A 21,848-nucleotide genomic window follows, 5' to 3' on the forward strand; every position below is an offset into this window, starting at 1 on the left:
TGTCTGGCCTCAGGATTCCGTCATCTTGGACGTCAGGGGATGAAGCCAACCTCAGATGTGAGAGCTCCTCTGAGTGAGGAGGGGTCGATACCAGGTTCCTTTCTCAGGGAGGAGGTTCACGATCCTAGGACGATAGCTGGTGTCAGGTCAAAAATAGGTACCCTGGAGATGAGAACAATGCTTAGCGGCTTCAGTTTGCAGGGGAAGATGGAAGACCCCTGGAAAGGGCGTGGGGGCAGCTGCGGGCGATGAGAGTGGACGGTGGGGCGGCTTCCTGCTGGTTCCCAGAGCAACGACAGAACAGTTCTGACCGCAGACTCTCTGGGGCTGCCGCTGCCCACAGGGGCGCTGGACCATGGGCTTCCACACCCGCCCATGCGGCCGTTTCCCCAGGAGGATGTGGAAGAAGCGGAACCTCCAGTTTGCCAGGACTGCATCTGAGTGTGTGGTGGCTGGGCAGGTGACGGAGGCAGCTCCCATCACAGGAGGGGAGGCAGGAAGGCCTCGGGGAGCCGAGATTCCCAGAAAATGCTCAAGAGGATCAGAACGAAAGCTCGCTGAGGACAGGACTCCCTCACTGCTGTGTCACCAGCCTTTAAACCTTGTCGAGTGAATTGCTCCTTGATTGACCAGAGACGATTTCTGTCTGTCATTTTTATTTTTGGCCCTGCTGCATGGCCTGAAGGTTCTTAGTTTCCCAACCAGGAATCGAACACTGTGCCCTCTGTCATGGAAGCTCGGAGCACCAGGGAAGTCCCTTGGTTTTTCATTTCTGAATCTGGCCTTTCCCATGCCCATAGCAGGCCTTTGTCTTCACTCATCTTTTGTGGGGGATGGTCTGCTATCGCACCGATGTGTTTGGGATCTCCAACTTCAGTTCCAGGGTCTGCTACTGTTCCTTGGTGTCTGGGGGTGGCGGCCCCCCTCTGGAGCAGTGCAGGGACCATGACTTCCTTTGGAAGGATGGCTACCCTCTTTCCAGCCTTGGCTGAGAACAGCCCAGAGAGAGTTCTCATCAGGTTGCTGGAGACACAAGCCCCACCTTCGTCCCCGCGAGGACGAGCTGACACCTGCAGGCAGAGGGGCGTGCTGATGGTTGGGCCCTGGGCTTGCCCGTGAACAGCAGCCTCCCGGCAGCAAGTAGACTTGCGGAGGTGGGGCCGAAGGGGGCTGCTGAGCTGAGCAGGAGAGTCACCCCCTCCCCCGGCTCCCATCTGGGGGAGGGGTCCCCTTCTAACCCCTCCCAGAAAGACCGCCGGACACCCCAGACTGCCGGTGTTCAGCTCCCAGCTGGAATCAGAGAGATGATAGCGTGTCTTGTGTTTGGTGGTTGTTTCTGGGTCTGACAGCTGAGTTCTGTCTGCCTCACCCCGAGGGGTGTCAGGTCAACGCAGAGAGGTGGTGGTCCCGAGGACAGGGCCCGTCCACCCAGGCGAAGCACGTCTGCGGCAAACACTTGTCATCCCTGGGACCCGATGACACTGGAAGTAGTGAAGCCTGCCCTGGTTCAGCTGGAGGGAAGTGGGGCTGGCCCTTGGGACACCCTGTCCCCTGAAGCGACTTTGTCCCCTCCAGGGCTCTTTCAGCAAACAGCCCCTGGGCCCTGCATGGTCTCCTCTCCTCCACCCGCAGGGACCCTGCATGGGGGCTTCTCTCTCACCCAAGGGCCACCTATTGAGGCTCCTTCACCCTTCCCCCAGGGGCTCTGTGGGGGTCTCCTCTCTCCCCAGGGGGGTCTCACATGGAGACTCCTCCCCGCCAGGAGTTTTTGGGCACAGATGTTTGCAGAAGGGTACAAAGGCCTTCCTGCAGCAGCGTGACACTCGAGGGCTGATGACAGAGTCTGTGAACATCCCAGAGCACAAGCTGGGCTCCTGGAGACCTGCCTTGAGGGTCCTGAGCCCCAACTCCTCTCCGGAGAGCAGATGGCTGCTCAGGGGAAGGAGAGGAAGTGTGGGCCTGGAGAGCAGGGTGCTCGAGGGAACACAGGCCTCTGCTGGCCACCCACCATCTCTGTTGCAAAACAAATTCAGGCCAAGAGTGGAATGTGGGGATGATGGTGGATCAGGGGGTATTTGAAGCCAGATCTCCTTATCAGGGGTGTATGTGTGTTGTCAGACTCTTTTCTGGTATTAATGTGTTGTGCGGGGTGGTGTGTGTGGGGGGTGTTTTCATGCAGGTCACTTGTGTGAACAGAGAGTGGGGAGTCCCAGTTCCCTGCCACCTTCCAGGTCGAGGGTCATCTCGAATGACGGCGTTGGCGGCTTCACGGGAGGCAGCCTCCTGACACCCGGGGGCCCCAGACGTGAGTGGAGAGGGCAAGGAACCTGTGGGCAGGAGGGGAGGGTTGTGCTTGGTGTGATGGGCTGGGGGGGTGGGGGGGATGGAGGGGAGGCTGTGTGTGCGTGTGTGCATGCTTATGCAGGTACACACATGTGAGGCTGTGTGGTGCCCGCTGTCCTGGATCTGGGGGTGGACTGGTGGCTCAGCATCTGGCTCAGTGACCTGCAGGCCATGTTGAGTCACCGTGCCCTTCCACCCTGCCCTCCCCAGATGGTGGAAGCCACTGTTCTTCTTCAGAGTTCACAGTTCTATGAGTGACGTCTGTTTTTAGGCATCTGCTGCTTTGTGAGGGAAGAGGAAATGGAGAAAGGTCAGGATACACAGAGACTGATTCTTAAAACTAGTTTGAAACTCCTCATGTCGGAAAGAGAAGAATAAACCAGTTAGGAAACTCGGGTGATAAAGACCTGGGCTTGGTGAAAATCTTGCATAACCGGGAAGATTTTCTGTCGAATGACCCACAGACCTGAATGTCAAATACTGTCCTTGGAATGAAAAGTGGAGGGTGCCCGTAGAGGAGCACCCCCCAAATGTTGTGGGTCATCTCATGTGAATCCAAAACCACCATGAACTTCTTGTGTTGATGGCCCTTGATGTTGTTGGCCTTGAATCTGTGCCCCAGGTGGGAAGTCAGAGCTGAGGAGCTCAGGAGAAGGAGGCCTCCAGGATCCCACAGTCTCCTGGAACTTCAGCCCAAACTTTGTGGGTCCTTCTCATTCTTCCCAGGAGAGGGGCCGGGGTACATTCAGATGCTCCAGGGGGTCCATGCTGCGTGAGTCAGGCACCTCATTTTAATGTCAGAGAAGCCGAGACAGAGAGGTCAGGTGACTTGGCCGGCGGTGTGGTTAAGGGCTGTGAACTTGGACTAGAGTCTGGATTCTCTGCTTTGGGGCCAGTGTTTCTCAACCCCCAGCTGGTCCCTCTGGTCACCCAGAGGATGGATGGAGAGCTGGCTGATGGAGCAGGAAGTCCCCATCCCAGGTAACTGGTGGGAGTTCAGTGCAGTTCAGTCAGTCACTCAGTCATGTCTGACTCTTTGTGACCCCATGGACTGCAGCATGCCAGGCCTCCCTGTCCGTCACCAACTCCTGGAGCTTGCTCAAACTCATGTCCATCGAGTTGGTGATGCCAACCATCTCATCCTCTGTCGTCCCCTTCTCCTCCTGCCTTCAATCTTGCCCAGCATCAGGGACTTTTCCAATGAGTCACTTCTTCGCATCAGGTGGCCAAAGTATTGGAGCTTCGGCTTCAGCATCAGTCCTTGCAATGAATGTTCAGAACTGATTTCCTTTAGGATGGACTGGTTTGATGTCCTTACATTCCAAGAGACTCTCAAGAGTCTTCTCCAACACCACAGTTCAAAAGCATCAATTCTTTGGCACTCAGCCTTCTTTATGGCCCAACTCTCACATCCATACACGATTACTGGAAAAACCATAGCTTTGACTAGATGGACCTTTGTTGGCAAAGTAATGTCTCTGCTTTTTAATATGCTATGTTGGTCATAGCTTTTCTTCCAAGGAGCAAGCGTCTTTTAATTTCATGGCTGCGGTGATTTTGAAGCCCAAGAAAATAAAGTCTCTCACTATTTTAATTGTTTCCTCATCTATTTGCCATCAAGTAATGGGAACGGATGCCATGATCTTCGATTTTTGAATGTTGAGTTTTAAGCCAACTTTTTCACTCTTTCACTTTCATCAAGAGGCTCTTCAGTTCCTCTTCACTTTCTGCCATGAGGGTGGCGTTATTTGCATAGCTGAGGTTATTGATATTTCTCCTTGCAAACTTGATTCCAGCTTGTGCTTCATCCAGCCTGGCATTTCTCATGATGTACTCTGCATATAAGTTAAATAAGCAGGGTGACAATATACCGCCCTGACGTACTCCTTTCCCACTTTGGAACCAGCCTGTTGTTCCATGGCTGGTCCTAGCTGTTGCTTCTTGACGTGTATACAGATTTCTTAGGAGGCAGGTGAGGTGGTCTGATATTCCCATCTCTTGAAGAATTTTCCACAGTTTATTGTGATCCATACAGTCAAAGACTTTGGCGTAGTCAATAAAGCAGAAATAGATGTTTTTCTAGAATTCTCTTGCTTTTTTGATGATCCAACGGATACTGGCAGTTTGATCTCTGGTTCCTCTGCCTTTTCTAAATCCAGCTTGAACATCTGGAAGTTCTCAGTTCACGTACTGTTGAAGCCTGGCTTGGAAAATTTTGAGCATTACTTTCCTGGCATGTGAGATGAGTGTAACTGTATGGTAGTTTGAACATTCTTTGGCATTGCCTTTCTTTGGGATTGGGATGAAAACTGACCTTTTCCAGCCCTGTGGCCACTGCTGAGTTTTCCAAATTTGCTGGCATATTGAGTGTAGCACTTTCACAACATCATCTTTTAGGATATGAAATAGCTCAACTGGAATTCCATCACCTCCACTAGCTTTGTTTGTAGTGATGCTTCCTAAGACCCACTTGACTTTGCATTCCAGGATGTCCGGCTCTAGACAAGTGATCACACCATCGTGGTTATCAGGGTCATGAATATCTTTTTTGTATAGTTCTTCTGTGTATTCTTGATACCTCTTCTTGATAGCTTCTGCTTCTGTTAAGTCCATACCATTTCTGTCCTTTATTGTGCCTATCTTTGCATGAAATGTTCCCTTGGTACCTTTAATTTTCTTGAAGAGGTCTCTAGTTTTTCCCATTCTGTTGTTTTCCTCTATTTGTTTGCACTAATCACTGAGGAAGTCTTTCTTATCTTTCCTTGCTATTCTTTGGAACTCTGCATTCAGATGGGTGTATCTTTCCTTTTCTCCTTTGCCTTTCTTTTCTCTTCTTTTCTCACTTATTTGGAAGACCTCCTTAGGCAACCATTTTGCCTTTTTTGCATGAACAGTATAGTATAAAGCCAAAAAAGTGGGAGTGGTTTTGTAAAATGAATGGTCCGGGGCCTGGCAGATCAGGGGCTCCTCTGGGGAGTGCGGGGAGTTACAATAGTGAGGTTTTGTTGAAGGGATTGAGAGCCTCCAGGGTCACTGGTCCTCCAATCCCTATTTTAATCAAAACCAGAGGGTAGGGGTGCTCCACCAGAAGCTGTGTCCACCCCCTGGCAAGGTTCTGAAAGCAGGAAGTTGTGCTGAGCTTTACAAGGTGCTTCCTGGCTTCAGCAATGTGGTCCCGCATGGTCATGCTGAATTTCATTTCTGGTTTAATTGGAACCGGGAAAGTGATTATTGGGGTGATGCAGTCTGAACACACGAGCTGATCGATCACCCCCATCCTTGTTCATCTCCTACCCTGGCTCCTCCTCGTGGGACCGTGGGCCTCGGGCTGCTCGAGCCTGATCCAGATTGGAGCTCCTATCCCTGTGGAGTTGAACCCCAGACACAGGACAAGTGTTCTTTTGGGATGACAGTGTGAGATGTCTGCACCATCTCATGGCACCCAGAACCTGGAAATAGTGCTCGTCTCTACTGAGGGAGGATGTGGAGCGCTGCAGCAGGAGGTGGAGACACACGAGGACAGGGAGTGGGTGCCCGGCCAGCGGAGTCAGGCTAGAGGTTACATCCTGTGATTCTGGGAGTGCCTGGAGGAAGTACCCAGTTCGAGGTCGGGGGCTCCCTCTCACCTGCTTGCCTGTGCCTGGTGTAGTGATTGCCCAGGAGTCTGTGTGTCAGCTTGTGATGTGGCTCATGTCATGTGCACATGTCCCGGGAGCACTGCTGGACGGGAGGAAGGCAGTGCAGCTCTCCTGCCTACAGGGGCCTGGCCTGCCTGCTGCGGCTTCCGTTTGTCAGCTGCACCACTTGCCTTTGGGTCCAGGGTTCCAGTAGAACCCCCAGAGGAGACAGGGCTCGGGAGACTCCACCAGTCAGAGGAAGCAGGTGCAGGGCAGAGGACTTGGGGTATGAGCCAGGGTGGTACAGTCTTCACCCACCCTGGCTGTCCAGGGACCTCAGGCTGAGGGACAGGACTCCTCAGAGCCCCCAATTCCTGATCTGAACTTGGGGCTTGTGACACCCCCACCCAGGTGAGCTTGAGGACCTGCTGGGACCATGTGCCTGAGAGCTCAGAGTGGAGCCGGGTGTCGAGGGTGCTTGCTGGAGGGACTAGGGGTGAGCAGGGTCATGGCCCTGGGGCATCCTGAGGGCGTGAGCTTCTGCAACACTGAGATTTTTCCTAGACGATCACCTAGGGGGATTCATACATTTGTGTCCCGGGACCGAGACCGAATCCCCTCTATGTGAGAGGCTGGAGAAGGGAAGGATGCCGACCAGGGCAGGGTGCACCATTTCCACCCTTGTCAGCACCCCAGGGTTCATGAGAAGCTGGGTGCTTTCTGGGCTCCCTCGCTGGGCGAAGTGTTCTGCTAGGCATGGAGCCCTGGCAGCTTAGACAGCATAAACTCTGCCCTTTAACCTCCGACCCTCTCTTTGAACCTTCCAGCAGTGAAAAATGTGGTCCAAGCCCAGAAGCTGGCCGATGTGGACAGCGGACTGGCTGCCCTGCTCTTCACACCCCAGAGACCGGGAGCCCGGGGGCCCCAGGGCGTTGGTCAAGAAGGGGATGCCGTCCGCAGGCGCAAGCTGGAGCGCATGAGGGCCGTGCGACTGCGGGAGTGTGGATCAGAGCTGGGCCGCCGTGGGCTGGGTGCCCTGGTGAGTCTGGGTCCTGGGTCCCCCAGCAGGAGCGGGCGGGTTCACTGGAACATTGCAGGAGCTACGCTGTCCCTTCTGCGTCCTCATTACAGAACATGAGAGATTCGACTTCTAAGCCATCAGGGGAGGTTTTCAAGCCAGAATTATGGTGGTACTTTGAATAAAAACCAATTCCTGGGCTCCATTCTAATCAATTTCTGGTGCGGGGTGGGGTCCTTGGAGCCTAAACTTTTAAAACAGCTCTGAGAGGGATTCTGAGGGTTCCCCAGGTTTGGGGAGCAAAGTCATGAGGACTTTTTAATCACAGGTGTCAGAGCAACCGTGATGATCAGAATTCCCACTTTGGACTAAAAATCTAAGTAAGACCCTGTAGTATTTTGCAGCTAAGAAACAGGCGAACATGGTTGTACCTTATGAGTTTATGGGATGAGGAGCCCACAGGGGCCCTAGGGGCCTCTACATCGAGGCAGATGGGTGTCTGAACAGATGACAGCCTTCTCCAGCCAGGCCTGTGCCCGTGGCCTGGTGGACACAAGCAGAGTTGCCCTGCCTGGCCCTCACCCGGTGCCCACAGGTGGACAAGTAACCACCCTGAGTTGGTTGAGGGGAGAAAGGGCGTGGAGCACAGCAGGAGGGGATGTGAGAGGGGACATGGCTGGGCCCAGACAACTGGTGGGCCATGGGAGCCAAGTGCGGCAGAGTCTTCCTGCTGCGGAGCAGAGCTATGGCTGTGAGGATGCCTTGAGGGGAGGCTGACCCAGGGTTGGGCTGGGGGCAGGCCTCCTTCCGGGCCACAGGGCATCCAGGCCATTGCCTCCTGTGCAGCCTCTGAGGGCCGATCAGCTGCTACCCGGGGATGCAGGGGTCCCAGCCTCTGGGTGGCTGGCCACACGCACAGCAGGTCCTCCTCCCGACAACTGCCAGTGCTTTTGTTACCAACATCATTATTATGATTAATTTGGCTGGTTTCCTCTTATTTGATATGTTCTGATAGAGAAAATCAACAGCTCAGAACCCTTGTTTTGAATACAGCAGTAAATTTGGAAGTAACTGGATTTCCAAATATAAGAAAATTTTCTGCCAAATTGTGATAATTTCCTGGGTTCATAGCCCTGGAGAATTTTGAGGTGAAAGTAACCTGATTTATCAAATATACGGTAGTCTCTCTCTCTTCCAGAGCTTTCTGGAAAGATTCTCATCTTTGAAGCAGAGATGGAAGTTCTGTGAAGTCAGTGGGTCCTTGGGAAGAGTTGGCAGGCACGGTGTCCTGGCTGACCCTGCACATGTGTAGCGCATGGAATCATGTGGTTCCATGGACCCCAGGAGCTGGGGGTCATGTGAGGACAGTCAGGAGACAGCTAGGGGTGCAGCTTTCTTTCCCTGATGGTCAGACTCAAGGCTGTGGGTCTCTGGCTTCTGGGGGGAGGTGTTTGGCCTGGGGCCAGGAGTGCAGAGTCAGAACCTCCGGCGGGCCCTGGGGCAGCCGCAGCTTCCATGTGAGGGGCACTCAGCTTACCCTGTGTCCAATGCCCAGGTCAGCGGCTGCCCTAGTGACTGCGATTGGTCACCGCCCCGTCTCCCTGGCATCTCAGGATTGCCCCTCACACTAGCAAATTGGTGGCACTAGTCCCATGTTCCATGTTGTCAGACCACGCCAAGTGCCATGGAAGAGAGGGCGTTACTTTCCAGAAATGCCAGCGCGTGGTTCACGAGTATCCCTGCGCTGGTGGGTGGGATGCCTACCTCTGGACCAGTCTTGGGGCCGCAGTACCAACTGCTGCCTCTGGGAGTCAGAGGGGTCCAATACGTGTCATCACCTTTGCCTGCATGGGTTCTGAATTAAGAAATAAGACAGAACTATGGCAGAAAAAGACCAAGACATTGCTTCTGTTTTACTGATGGCTCTCGGCATACCTGATGACTCAGATGGTAAAGAATCTGCCTGCAGTGTAGGAGACCCAGGTTCAATCCCTGGGTCAGGAAGATCCCCTGGAGAAGGAAATGGCAACCCACTCCAGTATTCTTGCCTAGAGAATTCCACGGACAGAGGAGCCTGGTTAGCTACAGTCCATGGGGTTGCAAAAACTTGGACACGACTGAGCGACTAACACTTTCACTTTTCACTTCACCAGTTATAAAGTTGATACTGGAGGATTGGCTTGTGTGTGTACGAGACTGAGCTGGGTGCCAGGCAACTGCAGGTGGAGCCAGACCCCACAGGGAGGTCCATCCTTCTTGCCAGCCTTCCCCCTGGCCTGGAACAATGTGGGCACCTTATGCTCTGGGCCACACTGTCTCTGTCTGTGGCTTTACCCACCCGGCCTATAGTGAACCGGGGAGTAGCCGTCGCTGTGCACACCTGGGCGGTCAGTCTGAAGATGGGCCAGCCCTGAGCCCATCTTAACGGGGCCTGTCCCCCAGAGCCCTCGTCCTGGGGCCTCTAACTGGTGGGCAGTACAGGCTGTGTCCCCTCCACTTGGAGATAGGCCAGAACAGCCCTCTGTCTCAAGTCCAGGTTGAAAAGCCCAGCTGTTTGTTTCTCACCCTGAATTAGGTCTGGCTGTGGTGTCCAGCCCAGCCTGGCAGAGGTTCCATTCCATAGAGAAGCTCTGGTCAGAAAATGCCCACGTAGGGACGTCTCAAGTGTCAGCGCTACTGCCTTCCTCTTTTCAAAGCCCGTGGGAGACACATGGCTCAGCGTCAATCTCCTCCTGGGGAAAGGCCAGAGTGTTGGACATGGGCAAGTCAATATCCAAACTAATTTAAGTCAGAAGTCAAATTTGATCCTTACCTTCTGCGTCAGAGTCTGAAGGCATTCAGCTGTCCAGGCCTCCTCTGTGTTTGGAGGCCCTCGTGGCCTCCCTGGCACATGGCACCTCCCCAGATCCTGGGCCTGAGGCAGCCAGTCCCACCCGACCCCGAGTCCAAGGAGGAGGTGGTATTGATGCCAAAGGAGTCTGGCATTTGGGGTGGAGAAGGGGAGGTGGCCATAAAACAGCCCTTGAGCCGCATTGAGCCTCGGGACCATGGCCCCCTTGGCCCCTGTATCTGCAGGCCCAGCAGAGCCTCCATGCCCAGCACGCCCGAGACCTGCAGGTCATTGCCGCCTACCGTGAGCGCACGAAGGCAGAGAGCATCGCCAGCGCGCTGAGCACGGCCATCACCACGCAGCACACCATCCACGCCGCGCTGGGCGCTGCCGAGTTCTTCGAGTTCGCCCTGAGGAACCCCCACAACGCGCAGCACACGGTGACCATCGAGATAGACAACCCCGAGCTCAGGTGGGATTGCGGGCACCCCGTGAGGCCCCCAGCCTTTGCCCTCAGCTCCAACTGAAAGCTGAGCTTGTTTTGTCCTCGAGGGTCCCAGCCACCGGGTCTGAGTGGTTGGGGGCATTTACCCCACCACTCCCTCCCTCTAGCCTCATCCTGGATGGTCAGGAGTGGCGGTACTTCAAGGACATAGCTGACTTGCACACGCCGCTGGAGGAGGACATGTTCCACCTGCGGGGCAACCTGGCCCCCCAACTCTTCCTGCGACCCCGGGAGACTGCCCATATCCCCTTCAAGTTCCAGACTTTCTCTGTGGGCCCACAGGCCACAGCACAGGTGAGGAAGGCCAGTCTTCTCATGCCAAGGGGCTGGCCGGGCACCTGGGAAAGCCCGCTTGCCAAGTAATGTGGGAGGTGGGGGCCTCGTTCCATGTGGTGGGAGACGGTTAGCTCTTGGCTGTCACTGTCTCACCTGTACCCCCACCACCCACCCCATGCCCAGCATCTGTGCTGTGATCCAGCAGCCCTGACGGGTCACTCAGCTCTCAGGAAAGCTGGACTGCTTCCTCTTCATCCTCTTTCCTAATTTCGTAGAAGAGCCTTTCTTGAATCTCAGAGGAGCTGGCAGGTTGAAACTTTCTAGGGTTTTCTACTCTCTCGTCACTGCTGCTTGCTCCCCAACATGAACTGCAGACACCTGGCGGTTTCTTGTCGAGGTGTGAGCAGAGCGCATGCTGTGATGGGGCAGATACGGTGGGCGTGTTCCATTCTGACCCCGTGAGGTCGGCTCTGCAAGGCAGTGCTCACCACTGAGATGAGCGTGAGGGGCTTACAGTTTTCAGTACAGGCTTTTTGGATGCACTTTTGGGGCAAGAGGTTGTCTGGACTGTAGTGAAGGTGTCAGGGCTCTGGCTTTGAGCAGAGCTGGGTTATGGGCTCTGATCCCCCTTACAGCTCTCAGCATGCCCCGCTTCCTCTTTGGGGTGTGGAGGTTGGTTAATAACAGCAGCTGCCAGGGGTTGGGTCACTGTGAGAATAAAGGGGCCCCTGAGGCCATGGACTCAGGGTGGCAGCCGTTCCTACAGGTAGAAAGTCCTTCAGATAGAAGGTCCTACAGGTAGAAAGTCCTACAGGTAGACTGTCCTACAGGTGGGAAGAAGTACCTGTCACCCTGGGCCTCCGTCTCATGACCCCGGGGGCTCATGGTTTCTCACAGGCCTCTGCTGAGCTGAGATCAGAGAAGGACACGGATGCCGGGTCACCTCGTAAGTCCAGCACGATGCCCACCAAACACGCCAAGGTAAGGGGCAGAGGACAGTAAGCCTCCCGTCTGGATGGTCTGAGGTCTGGCAGTGCCGGCCAGGGGTCCTCTGAGTGGAGAGTGAAGGGTGTCATGGGTTCTGTGGTTTGTTTCTCAGGGCCCCGTGCCCTTCTCTGCACTTCCTGGAGGGGAGAGGTCTAGGGTGGGGGTGAGGCAGGGCCCATGGAGGTGGACATTACGTGTCCTAACAGGGCAGTGGCAGCTTCAGCCAGATGCTGGTATGGCCTCCAGGCAGAGGTCTAGCATGGAAACACCTCCCTGGAGACTTGCTTAGTGGGAAGCCAGCATCCCACCCCCACAGTGTCCGCTGTAGCCAGCACCGCATAGCCCCCACACTCAGGGTCAGACGGGCCTTCTGACCCTGACAGAGCATCCCGTGTTGTGTAGAATCAAGGTGGTGTGTGTGTGTCTGTGTGTTACTTCTGGGAAGTAGGACTCACCCATTGCCATCTCTGGGGGTGGCTTTGCAGGGTGCACTTCTCAATCACACGCCTGCTGATATAGGATGTCCTTAGGGGAGCCTGGTACACCGTCGTGTTCTTTTTAAATTTTATTGGCGTACAGTTGATTTACAGTGTTGTGTTAGTTTCAGATGGACAGCAAAGTGATCAGTTAGACATCTACATATATCCACTCTTGTGAGATTCTTTTCCCATTTAGGTCATTATAGAGTATTGAGTTCCCTGTGCGATACAATAGGTCCTTATTAGTTATCTGGGAAACTGTTGTTTTATAGAAATTTGTTTTTGTTTTCTCTTTTTGATAGACTAATGCCTTTTGAAAGTCACTCAGTTGTGTGTGACTCTTTGCAACCCAATGGACTGTAGAGTCCGTGGATTTCTCCAGGCCCTTTTGAAGGGCCTTCCCTGATAGCTCAGTTGTTAAAGGATCCACCTGCAATGCAGGAGACCCCAGTTTGATTCCTGGCTTGGGAAGATCCCCCAGAGAAGGGATAGGCTACCCACTCCAGTATTCTGGCCTGGAGAATTCCATGGATTGTATAGTCCATGGGGTCGCAAAGAGTTGGACATGACTGAGTGACTTTCCAAAAAAAAATTGCCTTTTGAAAGTAAATGAAAGTAAAAACAAGAACACTTTTGCCCCACCCCTTGCCCCGAGAACAGATTTCCAAGACTGAGAACCTGGCAGCCTTGCATCCCTGATTCTCCATGTTGAGGGGCAGTCCTGTGCCCATGACCCATGACCGAGGAAAATTTGCTGTATTTTATTTAAACATGGAGCCAACAGCTTTGCCTTTGTCTAAGGAATGTGTCAACTTCTTAGTTAGGGCTATAAATGAAATCTGAGAGGCTAATTTTTCCTTACGTGAATTTGCAGTTTTAAAACAAATCCCAGACACCTTACGAGTTTACTCATAATTACTTCCATATGTATCTCTAAACTGATGAGAACTAATTTTTTAACCTGGCTTTGTGCCATCATCACTGCCCCCAAGTTAGCAGCAGATCCTCAGGATGGCCTGATGTCCATTCTGTACTCACTCATCCTTTTGTGGTTGGTCTGTGGAAGCCGGGGCCCACTGTCGTCTGTCCCTGGAGTCACTGGGCGAGGGCCGGCCACCATGGGCCAGCCTCACTGGGCTGACTGTGGCCTCATGTGCAGAGGCCGAGACAGCTGGCTATTCCTGGTGGCTAATGTGTCCACTAAAGGCCCACTGTCCACACCCATTATTCCATCAGGGTGGAAAATGGTGAAACTCCACTTTGCTCATTGTTCCTATACTTACTGCTTGTGATTCTTCTATAAATAAGAGCTTCCCCCGTCAGCAGTTTGGTTACCCTGAAATATATCTTACACCAGAAGATTGGGGTAAATGTTGGATTCTTTCCCTTTACTTATCAATTTTTAAAATAATGAGTTGTGCCCTAGGAACCTTCAAAGATGGTCAGTTTTTGGGGGAGTCACATTATGAACTCGTGGTTTTATATTTGCTGTGTAGCAGGCAGTGGCCATTAAATTGTCCTCTCTCTGGCCATGGCCATCCTTTTCAAGTTAGCTCCTTTGCCTTTTAAAAAAAAAAATTATTTATTTTTGTGCCTTCTTTTTTAGTTTGAAATAATCTTAAACTTAGAGAACAGTTATAAGAATAGTGCGAAGAATCGCCATGTACTATTTACTCACATTCCTAGTTGTTGACATTTTACCTTCACCTTATCATTTGGTGTCTATATTTATCCACATATATATATATATATATATATATATATATATATTTTCTGAGCACTTTGAGAATAAGTTATGGGCAAAATGCCTGGTTGCTCCTTGAAACTTAGAACTCGTATGTCCTGAAAATAAGGACTCTGTACTCCACAACCACAGTTGTTGTTCAGTCACTCAGTCATGTCCGACCCCATGGACTGCAGCATGCCAGGCTCCCTTGTCCTTCACTATCTCCTGGAGTTTGTGCAAACTCATGGCCATTGAGTGGGTGATGCTGTCTAATCATCTTGTCCTCTGCTGCCCCCTTCTCCTTTTGCCTTCAGTCTTTCCCAGTGTCACGGCCTTTTCTAGTGAGTTGGCTTTTTGCATCAGGTGGCCAAATATTGGAGCTTTCGCTTCAGCATCAGTCTTTCCAGTGAATATTCGGGGTTGATTTCCTTTGGATTGACTGGTTTGATCTCCTTGTTGTCCAAGGAACTCTCAAGAGTCTTCTCCACACCACAATTCAAAAGCATCAGTTCTTCGGTGCTCAGCCTTGGAAAATCAGAAAATTGACACTGATACAATTTCGTCATAGGCCTGGATTGCATTTTACCAAATATCCCAACCCTGGACCCCTCACCCACCCGGGGTCCCATGGTGCATCGGGTGGTCCCACCCAGTTTTCCTGGTCTTCCACAACCTCAGTACTTTGGATGCACAAAGGCCAATTCTTCCACCTGCCCCTCAGTCTGGTTTGTCTGGTGTTCGTGAGTCAGTGGGTTCAGGCTGTGCATCCAGGCCTGGACGAGCACAGATGGTATGCTGTGTTCTCAGAGCCTCTGATCGGGAGGGACACAATGTTGATTTGTTCTATTTCCAGTGATGTTAATTTAACTCTCTAACTTGGTTAAAATGGTGTCTGCCAGGCTCCTTCAATGTAAAATTAATTCACAAGTATTTTATAGATGATAATTAGAACTATAGTGTTTTGTCAGGAGCTCCTCAGACTATGTCAATATCTGAGTTTTGTCAGGAGATATTCAGACTATGTATTTTGTCAGGAGATACTCAGACTATGTCAATATCTTGCTCCTCATGCAACTTCCACTGCTAGTTTTCATATCCACTGATGATTCTTTTTTTTAATTGAAGTATAGTCGACTTACAGTGTTGTGCCAATCTCTGCTCTACAGCAAAGTGGCTCAGTTTTGCACATATAGACATTCTTTTTAAAATAATTCTTCACTGATGATTCTTGCGTGATGGTTGGTTGGCTGTCGGTGACTTTCGGATTCGATCATCCCTTCTACGTTCTAAGTGAGGCAGAGCTTTGCCTCCCTCCATTCATTCCTGTAGTTTATTTGTCACCATTTTGGAGCATGAATTCTTGTTTCATTCAGCAGGTTGTCATTTGTCACTGTCTTTCTCTGTTTACTGCTCATCCACCAGGGGCTTCTGCTTTGAGCTGGCCCCTGTGTCCTTTTGACAGGTCCCTGCCATTGTTGGATCTCTTCCTCAGTGCCTGGCACATGAGATGTTCCATCCTGAGTCATCTTAGACTTTCTGCTCCGTGTCTGGATCAGCCAGTTATCTAAGGTCCCTGTTAGTGGAGAATGGTGTTTAGAAACTAAGGTCTGGTGCTGGGTGTGCTCATTATGACTGGGGTGCCCTTGCTCCTGTTCCCTCTGAACAGATCCTTGCTGTAAATAAACAGTCGGTCATTGTAGAGCTAAAGGTCCCAGCGTAGCAGTGAAATTTCAGCAGGAGTGTCAGGGCGCAGCTGCCAGGAATGTGGGTGCAGTGGTGGGCCGCCCCTCCCAGTGGATCATGAAGCCGGGTGGGCGCACACAAGGCATGGCAGCAGACTTGGGGACAGCTGCATGGGGCAGTGGCTTTCAGGTGACCCTCCAAAAAGGTGGCGCCAACACGGAGTCACTTAAAGACCCGGAGGGAACGGTGAAGACAGACAAGGGATAGTGACCGTGAGTTCAGGAAGGGCTCCCTGGAGAGGGCGGCTGACTGCTGGGGGCCCAGAGGGGGGGCAGTTTCAAGCCCACGTGGCCTCATGGGTAGCTGTCCAGTTATAATGTGTCCAGTTACACATATAAAAGGTTTCAGAATAAAACCCACAAAGTGGGAGAATGACCTTTCCATGTGGAAGGTCTGTCTGGAGGCCTGAGCTTTGCGCCGATGTGGGAAGGTTGTCCAGCTTTGGGGTTGACGATGTGCCGCTCTCCATCCTGGCTCCCGAGAGCTCACTGGGCCGGCCGAGTTCCGGAATAAAGACACTGGCTCCATCATCTCCCCAGTTAGAACCTCTCTTGGACATAAATTTTTTTTTAGTGAATAACATTTTTTAAAAAAAAGAAAGTTTGTATTTGTAGCCATTTGGGTTTAGGCACAGCCTCTTTTTACCATCTGGGGGACGTTCTCTGCTCCCGCCCATGAGGACCTGGTGGGGTTAGTGTCTAGGTCTTCTAGAATGACTTCCCAGCACATGCAGGCAGTGTGAGTATCGGAGGGGTATTCAGGGCTGCAGACCTTTCTCACTGGCCTTCTGAGCACTTCCCTTCCCTCCAAGCAGCCGTGTGTGGTCCATGTGTGTAAGAACCTGTGCCGGGCTGGTCACCTCGGGTGGGCACCCATGACTGTAGACCCTGTGTGTCTGACTCTGCCTGCCCTTCCCACCTCCTGGGGGTGAGCAGACCCTACGGGGACCCCCACCTTGTCTGTCCAGAGAGGTGCCATGCATGCAGCTGCCTGAGACCCCGTGTGTGGGTCCTGACCCTGCGCTGCCCGCTCTCCGGCAGGTCCTGTTTCGCGCAGGCAGCGGCAAGCCCCTGGCCGTGCTCTGCCTGACTGTGGAGCTGCAGCCCCACGTGGTGGACCAGGTCTTCCGCTTCTACCACCCGGAGCTCACCTTCCTGAAGAAGGCCATCCGCCTGCCGCCCTGGCACACGCTTCCAGGCATGTCCCACTCTCCCCACGGCCGGCCTGTGGCAGGTTCAGCAGGTGGAAAAGGCTTCTCCCTGAGGGTGACAAGTATTCTTCTTCCATCAACTCGGGATGCTCTTAAACGACCCAGCGTAGCCTCCTGCCTGACCATTTGACACGGTGACCTTCTCACATCCTCTTCAGTGGCAGGGCGCCCGTGGCCCTCGGATTCCATCCTGAAATCCACAGCCCTGGGAAGATCTCCAGCCTTGGGTGTCAGGCTCTGTGCTGCCCTCCGTGTTGGGCCTGGGGCTTCACCTGCTGATTCGCTTCTCCCTGGTGCCTTCAGAATAGAACTGAGCCTTTGTATTTGGCTCCTGGCTCCATGGTACCCCCCACCCCCCCTGCCCGCTTCCTTTGGTTACTCTCTTGGGTGGGAAATAAGTGCTGGTGTTCACGCAGACAGCTGTGTCCCCTCGTGGGTTTCGTTAAGCACCTACGGGGGCCTTGGCTTTTGGGAAAAGACATTTGCTTTCATATTCCCCTCTCCAGGTGCCCCTGTAGGGACGTCCAGTGAGGACCCCCCACTCCATGTTCGATGTAGTGACCCGAACATCATTTGTGAGACACAGAATATGGTAAGTTCTGTAGCCCTGCCCTCTCCAGGCCCTGCCTACTGTTTGCATCCCGGGTGTCCTGCAGCCTCTTCATTTTAGGTTTTCACCAAAGTGGCTTGTTTCTAAGCTGCTAAAAGGCTATTTTGACATCCTCATGAGAGTTTTATGAATGAGTTTTCATTTTTCCTGCTAGCAGATCAGTTCCCTGATTATCTGAATTTAAATTAAAAAAAAAAAATGTGTGAGGCAAACAGAATAAAGTGAGTGGTAATTAAGGCACTTATTAATTGCCATTGTGCAAGGATAATGGCCATAATTATGTTATGACTGGTTAGGAAATGGGATAAAATCTCCTGCAGAATATAATTATTAAACTCAATATGAAATCAAGAAGTTAAGGATTTTTCTCTTTTGCAGTGACAAAAATAATGAATTCTGACGAGTACAGAGAATTAAAAATGTGTTGGGGGAGGGGGCCTGGTTCACACCTGCATTCGCTTCCTGGGGACTTGGGGGGCTGGGGTTGGAGCCCAGTGTTGCTGTGATGCGCCCCCCTGTCGACAGGGCCCCGGGGAGCCCCGTGACGTGTTCCTGAAGGTGGCCAGTGGCCCTAGCCCGGAGGTCAAGAACTTCTTTGTCATCATCTATGTGTGAGCGTGTGGGCCCTGGTAGTGTGGAGGGTTGGGGGGCGGTGGTGAGGAGGCAGGCTGGGGACCGCTGGTGGCCCTGGAAGTAGCCAGCCCTGCAGCTTCTACACTTGTGATGAGGAGGCCGTCAGGCATTTGGCCACGTGAGCTGAGACTGACTGAGGTCTTGCAAGGAGCTTCTGCTCAGCTGGCATTACCAGCTGGTGGGATGCTTCAGACCCAGGCAGGAGGCCACTTTTGCTGCAGCATGTGCCAGAATGGCCAGACAGCCTTGTCCCTGTGGCCCCTCCCGTGTCTGAGGGATGCAGGCTGTGGTTGTGCCTACCCCGCTCCCCAGGGAGGTGGAAGGTGGTGTCGTTTCCTGTGATGCCCGAGGACCCAGGGAAATGACCTCAGTCCCTTTCCCTCTCCCTGTGGGTCGTATCTCCCAGGCCTTGAGAGCCTTTGGAACCAGTACAGGCAAGCTGGAGGGTTTGCTGCAGCCCGTCTGGGAATGGGGAAGGTTGGGGGGTGTCCCTTGCACTGAGTGCCCACCCCAGCCGAGGGTCAGTGCCTGGCTTGGAGGTGCCATGTGGTGGCTAAAGAGTGTTGTCCTCATGATGACTTGTGGGCAGGTGTCCCTGAGGCCCATTTACCACCAAGGGTCAGTGTCCCTGGCCCCAGACGGCTGGTGCAGAGCCCAGGCTCAGGCCCATGTGACCTCTGAGCCCACATCCTTGTCCATGCCATGCTGTCCATGGGGTTTGCTCTAGGTCTGGTTTGGGATTCTGCTGACCCAGGTGCAAGTGTGCAGAAGCCCATGTTGCCACACATTTGGGGTCTCTGTTCAGGGTCAAGGCCACCAGAGGCCACAGCCCTGCCTGAGAGCCTCAGCCTCAGAGGGAAGGGGGCTGCGGGGGTGACAGCATCTGGGCCCCACCTGCCCTCTTGGCCGCCTTCTCAGCCTCCTGGGGCTCCCCTCCAACAGTCAGTGTACTGTCTTCGCTGACCATGAATGGCTTCTGCCCACAGAGACCGCTGGTTGGCAACACCTGTCCAGACCTGGCAGGTCCACCTGCACTCGCTGCAGCGAGTGGACGTCTCCTGTATCACTGGCCAGAGGACCCGCCTGGCTCTCGTCCTCCGGGGGACGCAGACAGTTAGGAGAGTGCAGGCTTTCAGCTCACACCCCCAGGAGCTGACGGTATGGCCTTTGGGTGGGGGCTGTTGGGTCTCGAGGAGGTCCCCTGGGCCCTCCCATCCTTGCCCACCTGGGGAGGGGATGGGAATGGCGCTTCGACTCAGGGGGTTCCTGAAAGTCAATGGAGCCTTAGTTCATATCACCTTTGCCAGATGTGCCTTTGTGGGATGACTGACTTATTTACAGACCCCAAGGGCCAACTCGTAGAATTGCTGGGAGTATATATTACCGTATTTATGGGAGTATATATTGTATGTCATGGGAAGAATTAACTGTGACTCTGGAGTCAGCGTGGCCGCAGTTGTACATCTCGATGATGGGATGATGCGGATGCCTCACTCGAGGCTGGGCTGGTTCAGCTCTTCTCTGCCGAGGCTGCTCCAGCACTTAGGGGTTCCTGCTGTGGGGGAGGGGACTCAACCCCAAGGATGGGGACATGGACTGTGCCCCGCTGGTACTGGTGCCAGTGGCAAGGTTGACTTCATGCAGACTGGAGGGCTTCCCGCCCAGCACAAGTGGTCGCCCCGAACCATTGGGCTCCCTCGGATGAAGCCCTTACCTCCCGCCCCCCTTCTCCCCTGTCCCCCGGAAGACGGACCCCAGAGGTGTGTTCGTGCTGCCCCCTCACGGGGTGCAGGACTTGCATGTGAGCGTCAGGCCCCGCAGGCCGGGCAGCCGCTTCGCGCACCTCCACCTGGTCGACGTGGACGCCCACCAGCTGGTGGCCTCATGGCTCCTGTGTCTCTCCTGCCGGCCGCCTCTCATCTCCAAGGTCTGATGTGGGGTGCGGGGCCACGCGGCTGGGGTGGGGTGTCCCCTGATTGTCACCTGGTCCTCTGACCTGGCCTGCCCAGTGGCTGGGGGTCTGGGGGGTGTTGGCTTCTGAACTGTGAGCCTCCTCGGCCAGGACCTCGGGCGGCTTGTCTGCTGTATTTGTGGAGCCATCCAGCGTCTAAGGGCCCCGAACGCAGGGCAGGCTTGGGAAGCTGCCGGAGAAGCAGCCAGGGGCCAACTCCTGCACTCCCTGCAGGCCTTCGAGATCAAGCTGCCTGCGGGGGGCGGGAGGGGCGCCAACAAGCGCATCACCTACACCAACCCCTACCCCTCGCGGAGGGCCTACCGCCTGCATAGCGATCACCCCCACTTGCTGCAGTTCAAGGAGGACGCCTTCCAGGTGCGGGCTGCTCGGGGGCGGGACCCTGCAGGGGCGGGGGAGGGGCTCTAGGAAGTCCTGGGGGAAACAGGGAGATGCCTGCAGTTCCCAGGGGCACCCCCGCTGAACTCTGTCTGGGCCTCTGACCCCACACCTAGGCCCCTACCTCCTCGGCAGTTTCATAGCAGTTTCATCCAGATTGTCTGGCAAGTGAGGCCTTGATCCACCGTGGCTATTTTAGGGAAACTGAGCAGTGGCTCAGAGTGGATCAGTCTGTCAATCAGGGGAGGGGGCTTAGTGACATGTCTCCCAGGGACTTGGGAAGAGCAGCTATGGGGGAGAGGGCTTGACAGTAACATGGGAGGTTGGGTTCCGAACGTACTTGTGTTTTCTGAAGCCTGCCAGCCTGGGGTATGTGTGTGTGTGAATTTGCCTATGTGGAAGCTGCTGGAAGAGAGAGGAGCTGGCGGGTGGGGGAGGGGGGAACACGAGTATGGCGTGTGTGTGTGTGTGTTTGCCTGTGGAGCCAGCGGGGTGGGCACGAGTATGGTGACATTTCTTTCCAGATCGGGGGAGGTGAGACCTACACCATCGGCCTGCGGTTTGCGCCCCGTCAGAGAGCCGGGGAGGAGGAGATCCTGATTTACATCAATGACCACGAAGACAAAAACGAGGAGACCTTTTGTGTGAAGGTCATCTACCAGTAGAGGAGGGGGCTGTCCCGCCGTTCTCAGGAGCTGCTCCTGTGCCAGGACTCTGCTCCGTGAACTCGGCCAAGGATCGGGGGTCCCCACGCCCCGACCGTGTATGGTGGTCCTGTCCCGTCCTGTCAGGCTGCTGCCAGTACTGACTGCACAGCAGCGCCGTGGGAGATGTGAGCGCCCGGGTGAACCCAGGCCGCTTTCTCTCTGTGGCACACGGGAGTCGTCCCTGTCTATGATGTTAGGATTTGCTCTCAGCAAAATGTATTTTATGAATTATTTTTAAATGATAAAATTATGATTTTTTACTGAGTTTTATACAAACACTGTATTGTTTGGTATGTAATATTTTTTTATACTGGTATTATTCACATCTTTTAAAAAAACTACAAAAATACTTAACTTTTACACATTTTTTCTTTTGGCAGTTTTTGTGTTTTCTGCTGTTTTCACCTTCGTCAGAGGTTTTCTGTCTACAGCATAAGCTTGGTTTCCCTGGAGGCTGACATGGTTGAGGGCAGTCAGGTGGCCTGTGGCTTGTGGCCCCTGGGAGAGTGTGCTTGGCCCTGACCTGAGGGGAGGGCAGTGCTGATCTCTGCCTCTGCTCTGCTTCTTGTCCCCCTGCCTCCCCATGAGGCCCTCTGATGACCCTGGACTTAACCTGGAGAGTCTGGGACAACCATCCTATCTCAAGATCCTTAACTCCATCCTTTTGACCACATGACCGAGTCATGTCTTCCAGGGATCAGGTCAGCCGGAGTCGGTGGAATTATTCTGCCCACCCCCATCCCAGTGCTTGTGTGGCCAAAAGAGCTGAGTTTACAGTGTGAGAACCCACCAAAGGGCGTCCCTGGCTGTTGTT

At 53.6% G+C, this 21,848-nt stretch overlaps 1 protein-coding gene across 1 annotated transcript in view; it reads left to right on the forward strand.

Annotated features, from left to right (window-relative positions):
* The window catches only part of NPHP4 (nephrocystin 4), a 137,023-nt gene extending 115,713 nt beyond the window's left edge, over nt 1–21,310 (forward strand). The window contains exons 20-31 of the mRNA XM_061160531.1: nt 2,180–2,305; nt 6,788–6,999; nt 10,054–10,280; nt 10,421–10,607; nt 11,487–11,570; nt 16,565–16,721; nt 17,241–17,326; nt 17,870–17,955; nt 18,964–19,135; nt 19,725–19,904; nt 20,163–20,306; nt 20,852–21,310. Coding sequence (XP_061016514.1) covers nt 2,180–2,305; nt 6,788–6,999; nt 10,054–10,280; nt 10,421–10,607; nt 11,487–11,570; nt 16,565–16,721; nt 17,241–17,326; nt 17,870–17,955; nt 18,964–19,135; nt 19,725–19,904; nt 20,163–20,306; nt 20,852–20,992 — 1,802 coding nt within the window. The 3' untranslated portion in view covers nt 20,993–21,310. The remainder of the gene's footprint in view (nt 1–2,179; nt 2,306–6,787; nt 7,000–10,053; nt 10,281–10,420; nt 10,608–11,486; nt 11,571–16,564; nt 16,722–17,240; nt 17,327–17,869; nt 17,956–18,963; nt 19,136–19,724; nt 19,905–20,162; nt 20,307–20,851) is intronic.
* Nucleotides 21,311–21,848: the final 538 nt, after the last annotated feature.

Source organism: Dama dama, chromosome 14 (assembly GCF_033118175.1).
Source record: "Dama dama isolate Ldn47 chromosome 14, ASM3311817v1, whole genome shotgun sequence".
Classification (NCBI taxonomy): domain Eukaryota; kingdom Metazoa; phylum Chordata; class Mammalia; order Artiodactyla; family Cervidae; genus Dama; species Dama dama.